General features: G+C 37.1%; 1 protein-coding gene across 1 annotated transcript; it reads left to right on the top strand.

The window, feature by feature from the left end:
• The first annotated feature begins 3434 nt into the window (after window positions 1-3434).
• Window positions 3435-10934, top strand: LOC140835740 (uncharacterized). The gene is made up of 6 exons (XM_073201146.1): window positions 3435-4382; window positions 5382-5874; window positions 6020-6688; window positions 6863-7042; window positions 8104-8147; window positions 10767-10934. Exons 1-6 carry the CDS (start codon window positions 3435-3437, stop codon window positions 10932-10934), a joined length of 2502 nt encoding a protein of 833 aa, XP_073057247.1.
• The last annotated feature ends 267 nt before the right edge of the window (window positions 10935-11201 follow it).

Below are 11201 nucleotides of genomic sequence, written 5' to 3'. Positions count from 1 at the left end.
GCTAGTCGTGGGTTCATAACTCTTTGTGATTCAGAATAACATTATTTTTATTCGGGCTTACCCTATTTAGCATCATTCTTTTCATCAACACCTTGATCAAGAATGTCAGAACTCAATTTTGATTGCACCCATCGGATCATGGTAAGAGCGTCTAGTAGCATCGCCCCATGATCCCCTATGTATTACTGATAGTGCCTGGAAGAACAGTTGATTATGATTAACGCACAGTACGGTCCCTTCATCTCATATATCCCGATCGAATCTGCAACCATTGGTTAATCGAGGGTTGCATATTGATTCGATAACTATGTGATAACTATAATAGTGGCATCGCGTGTACTATTTGGAGAACTCCTTCTCCAACGTACATCTCGTACTCTGGCCAGAGATTCCATGCACTATTATTTCATTAGATGACATAGGATATCCACACCCGTAGGTGAGCGGTGAATCCCCGACTACAATGCACTAGCTCCTATATGTGTCGCAACTGTACCCAACCTCGCCACCTGATGTGTAATAGTCCAACCTTTTATCATGTTAACCCTTATGGTTTATTATTGTTATGATCATGTTTTATGCTTTACTGGTTGAGATTATGTTGAATGGTTATTGTTTATGGATATCTTTATTGAAACAGTTATTGTTTTGGCATAATGTTTGTAGTTGGTGATGATTATGGAAATGAATGGGTAGAATAGAAAGTTGATCTTGAGCCAAATAGAAAATGAAAGTGCATAAATGGTATGACAAATGTGGCAGTAGTTGGGGTTTTTAGTATAATGTTTTGTATATTGATCCAATTGATGTGAGGCCGCTTCCACTACAGAGATAAGATAAAAGGCTATAATTTTCTTGTTTTGAGTTTTATTCAAATCCTTAGGCAAGACGAGCCAAAAGCGGTCCGAAGTGTGTCGTGTGTTTCGTTGTTCCTGCAATGACACATGTTGATAGAATGGGCATAACTTTTTACTCAGACCTCCAAATGATCTGAAATTTGGAGATATTCACGAAAGCACATAGGGATACAACTTTCATGTTTACCACGTTGGCTAATTCCGAAGAAAAAGTGCAGGTTTGGCCCTGGCAGTGGGTAGACGGACCCCTACCCGGACCCCTACACGGGGTCTGGGTCTTGCCATGAAAAATGAGTGATTTCTCGAGTGTACACGGACCTATACACGGAGGGGGGCACATGGTCCGTGTCTATGGCATAGAAAACACGTTTTTGAAGGAATTGGATGCTTATAAACCTTACTCTAGACTCTTCTACATATTTCCTATCTTTCTCCTCTCTCTCCCATCGATTTAAACCCTTTTCCCTCAAGGTTTTCTTCTCTCCAATTCCCTAATCCAAGTGCAAGAATTATAGTTATTTCTTGGTTGCCCCTACCTTAGAATTCAAACTACAAAGTAAGGGTTATATTATTTTGGAGTTTAGAAAGGTTGGTTTTATTGAAGGGTTAAGTTTTGTTTATTGATTCATTGGATTATTGGTGATGATTTTTGGTTATATTGTGTAATTTGGTTGTAGGATTTCCTTTAAGATCATCATTAGCAACCATTGTGCTTGTGGTTGTAAGTAGAAGCTTCCCTTTTGTGCTCACATGATATTTATATGTATATAAGCCATGTTTAATGATAATTAGCTCCTTTCATTGGTATATCTTTGATCTATATATTGTTATATGTTCATTGTTCAAGGATTTTCATTGAATATATTGATCAAGGAGCTAATACACCATTGTGCCTACCAAGTGTTTGTATAAATGCCTCAATAAGAGTTCCTATGATTAAAGCCAAGGAATGATAGTAATTCATGCATGTCATTGGCCAATCACATGATTATGAGTATCTCTCACACTTTTGATATATTTATATATCAAAGAGATACTATCCACAGGTAACAGGTCACAGACTATCATTTCCTTTCCTTTCACTCATGCCATGAGATACTATCCATATTGCCTTGATTATGTAATGTTCATTGAAGATAGTATCACTCTACTATTATTGCCATTGCTATAGCCACGTTTTAAGCCAAAGTTATATATATGTAATTGCTATGTATAGCTTTCTACGTACTGAGTTTATTCTCATTCCAGTTATGTCATGTGATGCAGGTGATAAAAAGGATTGAAGCGATTGTCCGAGGCAGGAGAAGTCATATAAGAGGCCAAGGAAAAGACTTTTTGGTTTTGTCATTTTGAATTGTAGTGGAGTGAACATATATAAAGTTTTAAAATGTCATGTAGTTTGGATGAATGAATGAAAGGAAAGATTTGTGTTGGCTTTTGGTTATGTTATGGATAATACATTGTGAATGATCTTGTACATTAGTTATTGAAAATGGTTTTGATGTAATGGTATATGGTACTTTCCCTTTGCAATGTTAAGGTTTCGGCGTACGTTAGTTCACTTAAATGTTATTGTCATGGGAGTGGGTTGTTCCAATTGGTATCAGAGCGAAAGTTCTCGGACCGTATATGACTTCTTCTACCTAGGACAATCCGGTATGTTTTCGATCCTGCATCTATTGATTTTAACATTGAGAGTTGATCATATTACATTGTTATTGATGTATTCTTTCTTCTTTCCTATGTTAATGTGTAGGAAATGCCTCCTAAACGAAAGGTTACTGAAGGGGATGATAGGACCCCTACTACTGATAGGACTACCAACGTTGTAGATGAATTCAGTAAATTAATAAAAGAACTGGCGAAAGTTCATGGTGAACAAATTCAACAGTTGTTGAGCCTGCATACCTCAACCCAGGGTCATGGTCAAGGAAGAGGACAGAGTAGAGTGGAAAGCACCGAAGGTAGTTCTTATGAAATGTTCAGGCGTATGAATCCTCCCGAATTTGTCGGTGGTGCCGATCCACTCGTAGCTCTTGAATGGGTTAAATCTTTGGAGGCTATATTTGACTATTTGAAGTTCACTGATCGAGATAGAGTTAGTTGTTCTGTGTTTATGCTAGTGAAAGCTGCTCGCATCTGGTGGGAAGCTACGAAAGTGACTGTCAATGTTCGTGAGTTAAAATGTGATGATTTCAAAGAGTTATTTTATGCCAAGTACGTTTCAAGAGAAGTTAAAGCAAAGAAAGTTAAGGAATTTCTGGCATTGAGCCAAGATTCCTTGTCTGTTGCTGAGTATATATTGAAATTTGAAGAAGGATGCGTGTTTGTTCCATTTATTGCTGAAAATAATAAAGACAAAGGAGAAAACTTCCTTCGTGGGTTGAACCGGAAATTCGAAGGGATGTGCATATGGCAAAAGTGATCACCTATCAAGACATTGTGGAAAGAGCCTTACTTGCCGAACATGATGAACAGTAAATTGAAAAGGAGCGGCAATTAAGAAGACAAGTTTTTCAAACTAGAGGGCAAGGTGCAAGTGCTAGTACTCGAGGTGGTTACAAAGGAAAGGGCAAAATGGAGCAACGCAATAAACCTTCCGTGCCTTCTTCAGATGTGGAGCGATCGTTATGCCCTAAGTGTGGCAAGCCACACAAAGGTGAGTGTCTGGTTGGAAATGGCCGATGTTATAGGTGCAAAGAAATGGGGCATACCGCACAAAAAAGTCCTCTCTCCTCTGATAAAGGAAAATTTCAAGGAAGAATCTTTACGATGACAAAAGAAGGAGCCAATCCTGATTCTTCAGTCATATCAGGTAATATTCTAATATCTGAAAAGGAAGCACTTACATTGATTGATACTGGTGCAACTCATTCCTTTATGTCTGAAGTATTTATGCACTCCTTATCTCGCGAGCCTACTATCATGCCTTTACAATTCAATATTATGTTGCCTTCTGGTGATAAAATTTGTCCTACAAGTATTCTTAAGGCATGTCCAGTACAGATAGGTTCGAGATTGTTGTATGCTGATTTTATTGTAATTTCGATGGTTGCTTTCGATGTTATTTTGGGTATGGATTGGTTATACGCTTATCGTGCCGTTATTGACTGTGTGGAAAAGACCGTGAAGTTTTTAACTGGTGATTATGATAGTGATGAATTTTTTGGGCTAGGTTCATCGCTCAGTATTCCCCTTGTTTCTTGTCTACAAGCTACAAAATTATTGAATAAGGGGTGTACTGGTTTTCTGGCCTTAGTATCGGATGTGAATAGGGACAATAATTTGCAAATTCAGGATATTGATGTGGTTCAGGAATATCCTGATGTATTTGCTGATGATGTGCCTAGCTTACCTCCTGATCGAGAGGTAGAGTTTGTTATTGAATTGAGTCCAGGTACAGCCCCAATTTCTAAAGCTCCGTACAGAATGGCTCCAATTGAAATGAAAGAATTGAAGAATCGATTGCAGGAGCTAATAGATAAAGGGTTTATCCGTCCTAGTTCCTCGCCATGGGGAGCTCCGGTTTTGTTCGTGAAAAAGAAGGATGGATCATTGAGGTTATGCATTGATTATCGAGAACTCAACAAGGTAACTATTAAAAATAAATATCCTTTGCCTCGTATAAATGATCTTTTTGATCAATTGCAAGGGGCCACCGTGTTTTCAAAAATCGATCTTCGATCCGGATATCATCAATTGAAAGTGAGAATGGAGGACATACCCAAGACTGCTTTTAGAACGAGGTATGACCATTATGAATTTTTGGTGATGGCGTTTGGATTAACTAATGCTCCTTCAGTGTTTATGGATTTGATGAATCGTGTCTTTAAGCTATATTTGGATACTTTTGTGATTGTGTTTATTGACGACATTTTGACATATTCTAAGACACGAGAACTTCATAGTGAGCATTTGAGGATCATATTACATACATTGAGAGAGAAGCAATTTTATGCAAAGTTAAAGAAATGTGAGTTTTGGTTAGAGCAAGTGGCGTTTTTGGGCCATATTGTGTCAAAAGAAAGAATATCAGTCGATCCGTTCAAGATTGAAGTTATTAAGCAATGGTCCATTCCAGACAGTTTCAGAGGTACGGAGTTTTCTTGGTTTGGCAGGGTATTACAGACGATTCATAGCAGACTTCTCGAAAATAGCATTGCCATTGAAAAGCTTGACACGAAAGACTATTAAATTTGAATGGACCATAGAATGCCAACAAGCATTCCAAACCTTGAAAGATAAGTTAACTTCTGCCTATGTATTAGTACTTCCTTGTGGTACTGAGGATTTTGTTGTATATACAGATGCCTTAAAGCAGGGTTTAGGTGCTGTACTGATGCAACGTGTGAAATTAATTGCTTATGCTTCTCGTCAGCTAAAAAATACGAGAAGAATTATCTCACGCATGATTTGGAGTTGGCGGCTGTGGTATTTGCCTTAAAGATTTGGCGACATTATTTATATGGTGAGAAATGTGAAATTTTTACAGACCATAAAAGTTTGAGGTATTTGTTTTCGCAGAAGGAATTGAATATGAGGCAGCGGAGGTGGTTGGAGCTGCTAAAAGACTATGATTGCACCATTAGCTATCATCCTGGAAAAGCTAATGTCGTTGCAGATGCTTTAAGCTGTAAATCCATTTATTTATTGGGTTCCATGATTCAGAAACCATTATTACTCGATTTGCAAAGGAACGAAATAACTCTGGTATCTACAGGTACAATAGATAAGTTATCTGCACTAGTTCTTCGCTCTACTTTGATTGATGGTATTCTAAAGGAGCAACAATTGGATATTCAGTTATTAGAGTTGAAGAATAAAAATGATTTAACAGGAGTTTCTGAATTTGTTTTGAATCGTGATGGTTTATTGACCTTTCGAGGTAGAATTTGTGTTCCTAGGGGTTATGACATTCGGAAAGATATACTTATTGAAGCTCATACAATGCCATATTCAGTTCATCCTGGCAGTACCAAAATGTATCAAGATCTTCGACGTCTTTATTGGTGGCCAGGTATTAAGAAAGATATCATGTTATTTATTTCTGAATGTCTAACCTGTTAGCAGGTTAAGATAGCATCAAAGACCTGCGGGGACTTTGCTATCTCTCCCTATACCTCAATGGAAATGGGAACACATCACCATGGACTTTGTAACAGGGCTTCCAAGAACATCAAAGGGTTACAATTCCATCTGGGTAATTGTTGATAGGTTAACCAAGTCGGCTCATTTTCTTTCAGTCAAGACAACGTTTACAATGAACCAGTATGCTGAAGTCTATGTAGCTGAGATTGTACGACTTCATGGAATCCATGTGTCAATTGTATCTGATCGTGACCCAAGGTTTACTTCTGAGTTCTGGAAGAGTTTGCACAGAGCCTTGGGCACCAAGTTGGCCTTTAGCACAGCATATCATCCTCAGAGTGACGGGCAATCCGAAAGGGTAATTCAAATTCTGGAAGATATGTTACGAGCTTGTACAATTGACTTCCCAGGAAGTTGGGATTCCAAATTGCCTCTTTTCGAATTTACGTATAACAACAGCTACCAATCTTCAATTGGCATGACACCCTATGAAGCTTTATATGGAAGAAGGTGCCGATCTCCATTATACTGGGAAGAAGTAGGTGAAAGGAAGATGTTGGGCCCGGAGTTGGTTCAACAAACAGCAGATGTTGTGGCATTGATCCAAGAAAGAATGAAGACTGCCGAGTCTAGACAGAAAAGTTACGCTGATGTACGTCGACGGCCTTTGAAATTCGAGGTAGATGATCATATTTTTATTAAAATATCCCCTTGTAAGGGAGTGATGCGATTTGGCAAGAAAGGTAAGTTAAGTCCTCGATACATTGGGCCGTTTGAAATTCTCGACAAGATTGGAGATAGAGCCTATCGTCTTGCGTTGCCACCGGACTTGGATCGAGTTCACAATGTCTTTCACGTTTCTATGCTACGTAAATACCTTCCCAATCCATCGCATGTTCTTTGACATGAATCATTAGATCTTTTGCCTAATTTAAGCTATGAAGAAGTGCCGATTCAAATACTTGATCGTAAGGTTAAAGTGTTAAGAAACAAAGATATTGGTATTGTCAAAGTCCTTTGGAGAAATCAAGTGATTGAGGAGGCGACTTGGGAACCGGAAGAAGAAATGAAACATCGTTATCCCAATTTATTCAAAGGTAATAAATTTCGGGGACGAAATTTTTATAAGGAGGGGAGATTGTAATAGCCCAACCTTTTATCATGTTAACCCTTATGGTTTATTATTCTTATGATCATGTTTTATGCTTTACTGGTTGAGATTATGTTGAATGGTTATTGTTTATGGATATCTTTATTGAAACAGTTATTGTTTTGGCATAATGTTCATAGTTGGTGATGATTATGGAAATGAATGGGTAGAATAGAAAGTTGATCTTGAGCCAAATAGAAAATAGAAGTGCATAAATGGTATGACAAATGTGGCAGTAGTTGTGGTTTTTAGTATAATATTTTGTATATTGATCCAATTGATTTGAGGCCACTTCCACTAGAAAGATAAGATATAAGGCTATAATTTTCTTATTTTGAGTTTTGTTCAAATCGTTAGGCAAGACGAGCCAAAAGCGGCCCGAAGTGTGTCGTGTGTTTCGTTGTTCCTGCACTGACACATGTTGGTAGAATGAGCTTAACTTTTTACTCAGACCTCTAAATGATCTGAACTTTGGGGAGATTTAATAAAACACATAGGGCTACAACTTTCATGTTTACCACTTTGGCTAATTCCGAAGAAAAGGTGCAGGTTTGGCCCTGGCAGTGGGTACACGGACCCCTACCGGGACCCCTACACGGGGTCCGGGTCTTGTCATGAAAAATGAGTGATTTCTCGAGTGTACACGGACCTATACACGGAGGGGGGCACAAGGTCCGTGTCTATGGCATAGAAAACACGTTTTTGAAGGAATTGGATGCTTATAAACCTTACTCTAGACTCTTCTACATATTTCCTATCTTTCTCCTTTCTCTCCCATCGATTCAAACCCTTTTCCCTCAAGGTTTTCTTCTCTTCAATTCCCTAATCCAAGTGCAAGAATTATAGTTATTTCTTGGTTGCCCCTACCTTAGAATTCAAACTACAAAGTAAGGGTTATATTATTTTGGAGTTTAGAAAGGTTGGTTTTATTGAAGGGTTAAGTTTTGTTTATTGATTCATTGGATTATTGGTGATGATTGTTGGTTATATTGTGCAATTTGGTTTTAGGGTTTCCTTCAAGATCATCATTAGCAACCATTGTGCTTGTGGTTGTAAGTAGAAGCTTCCCTTTTGTGCTCACATGATATTTATATGTATATAAGCCATGTTTATTGATAATTAGCTCCTTTCATTGGTATATCTTTGATCTATATATTGTTATATGTTCATTGTTCAAGGATTTTCATTGAATTCATTGATCAAGGAGCTAATACACCATTGTGCCTACCAGGTGTTTTTATAAATACCTCAATAAGAGTTCCTATTATTAAAGCCAAGGAATGATAGTAATTCATGCATGTCAATGGCCAATCACATTATTATGAGTATCTCTCACACTTTTGATATATTTATATATAAAAGAGACTCTATCCACAGGTCACAGGTCACAGGTCACAGACTATCATTTCCTTTCCTTTCACTCATGCCATGAGATACTATCCATATTGCCTTGATTATGTAATGTTTATTGAAGATAATATCGCTCTACTTTTATTGCCATTGCTATAGCCACGTTTTAAGCCAAAGTTATATATATGTAATTGCTATGTATAGCTTTCTACGTACTGAATTTATTCTCATTCCAGTTATGTCATGTGATGCAGGTGATAAAAAGGATTGAAGCGATTGTCCGAGGTAGGAAGTCATATAAGAGGCCAAGGGAAAGACTTTTTGGTTTTGTCATTTTGAATTGTTGTGGAGTGAACATATATAAATTTTTAAAATGTCATGTAGTTTGGATGAATGAATGAAAGCAAAGATTTGTGTTGGCATTTGGTTCTGTTATGGATAATACGTTGTGAATGATCTTGTACATTAGTTATTGAAAATGGTTTTGAGGTAATGGTATATGGTACTTTCCCTTTGCAGTGTTAAGGCTTCCGCGTACGTTAGTTCATTTAAATGTTATTGTCATGGGAGTGGGTTGTTTCATGATGACTCACCTGGAGCCGGTAAACGAGTCAAAGCACAGCCCTAGCATATAGAGCCTCAGTATTGTCCCGGGTCGTAAGGACTAATGGTGTACAATCATAACCACGGACTTATCTTCTCGATGAATGATAACCACTTGGAAAGTCCGAGGGAGGGTTGTTCGGTATAATCATCATATGACTACCCATCTGCATGTTTGGACATCTCCATGCCCTTACCAAGAAACGATGTACACAACATCACATATGCTAGTCTCGAGCTCAAGCGACCTTTATCCATGTTTTAGGCGGCTGACTCGACTAGGAACGAATTTAGAATATGCAGTGTTTACAATTGAGTTTCAACATCGAATTACGATTCATTTGTATTAAAGCATAATCAAGGACTTTATCTATGCTGATTGCATGGGTATACAGATAAAGTATAACAAGACCATAAAAAGTTAAATTATATTAAAATAAAGATTGTTTATTTCACTTGAGTCAATAAATTCCCTAGCCAACCGTTGGCTTGCAGGGCATCTACTCTAACACTTTGTTCATATATAGATGAATGTGGGTCTGTTACCGTTTTAAAATGGTATATGTTGGTAACCATTTGAAAATGGTGCAATTTCCTTTTTAAGTTTATGAATGGCATAGATAAAAAAAAATTATGGCTACATGTGATCCATAATAAGAGTTTCATGTGTTTTTTAATATCAAAAGATAGTTTGCCAATAATATTGAGAATGAGAGATTGTTATGATGTATGAATTTTTTTCATCTTCAATATTAAATATTAAGGTTGGTTTTCGTGTCCAATCTAATATTTCCTCTCATCTTAAAGATATGGCAAGGATTAAACACACTCTAAGTATCCTCCGGGGAGCAGCTAAAGTTCAAAGAGCTCGTGAACGAATAGCAAAGTGTCATATGTTTAAGCATTATAAAATGGATCCACACACACCTTGCCTCAACATATTAAAGTTTGGGATAGCAAACGTTTATATCTTATGCATTTGGGTCATCACTTTGAACATGATATAATAGTTGGACTATTAAGAGATTATCTAAATGGACGTTGGAAAAGCATAATCGATGATTTGCTTAACCAAAGGGGATCAATGATCTACCTTGATGAGTTGAAGTCATAATTGATTAAGAGATGGGAGAAAGATGTTGAACTTGAGATGAAGAAGATATTATCTTTACAGATAAATTCTGGAGTTCGTCTTTTGAAGTTCACTCCATCAGATATGCTCTCGAAGGGAATGACCAAAATGATATCCCGCATAAGTAAACATAAAAAGAAATTAGATTTTCATTAGAAAGATGACTTGTTATTATGTATGTTTATTTCAATCTTTAATATTTGAGCATGTTATGTGACATATGTAATGTAGTGTGTGTTTTATCTATGTTTAAATAGAAGCATGCATGTATTGTAAACTTTGATGTTAGTTTATTTTAATACATGTTTATCTACATATGTTTATTTGGAATTTATTGATATTTTCCAAATTAAGTGGGAGTTCTTAGGTTGGTTATTCTCACCTAAAATCAATTGATATTTTTTTTGTTACTTAGAAATTAAATTTATAATGATGAAACATTAGGATTGTCGATGATGATTGGGAACTTGGTGAACTTTCGAGTCTATGCCTCATGTTAAATCATTATAGATGATAATTCTAAGTACAAAACCAAAGTGTACATTTAATGAGCATTAACATGTGTTATCACCTCTAAAATAAACAGACCATGGAATCAAAATCTATCATTGCTGATCTCAACAAGGGTGACAAACTGAATGGTGACAACTATGATACTTGGTGCCATAAGATTGGGTATGTGCTTGATGAGCAAGATGCCTTAGAGGGTATCAACCAAGTCATGCAGGATCCCGGTGTGGGTAACACTGCTTAGCAGAGGAGAGATCAGGAAGCTTACCAGGCATGGAAAAAGAAATATTCCACTGATCGTGCTATACTGGTGAGTTCTGTGATTTATGATCTCATCCATGAATGTGAACAACATCTCACTGCTCATGATATTTGGGTGTACCTGAGAGAGAAATATGGAGGTACTACTATCACTCGTCTGAGGCAATTGACTATCAAGTTTGACATTTACAAGAAACAGGCTGATCACAACATCAAACAACATTTGAGAACTATGTCAAACATGATACGT

The sequence above is a fragment of the Primulina eburnea genome, chromosome 7 (assembly GCF_022965805.1).
Source record: "Primulina eburnea isolate SZY01 chromosome 7, ASM2296580v1, whole genome shotgun sequence".
NCBI lineage: Eukaryota > Viridiplantae > Streptophyta > Magnoliopsida > Lamiales > Gesneriaceae > Primulina > Primulina eburnea.
Note: the sequence above shows the minus strand (reverse complement) of the source record. Positions and strands in the feature narration are given on the sequence as shown.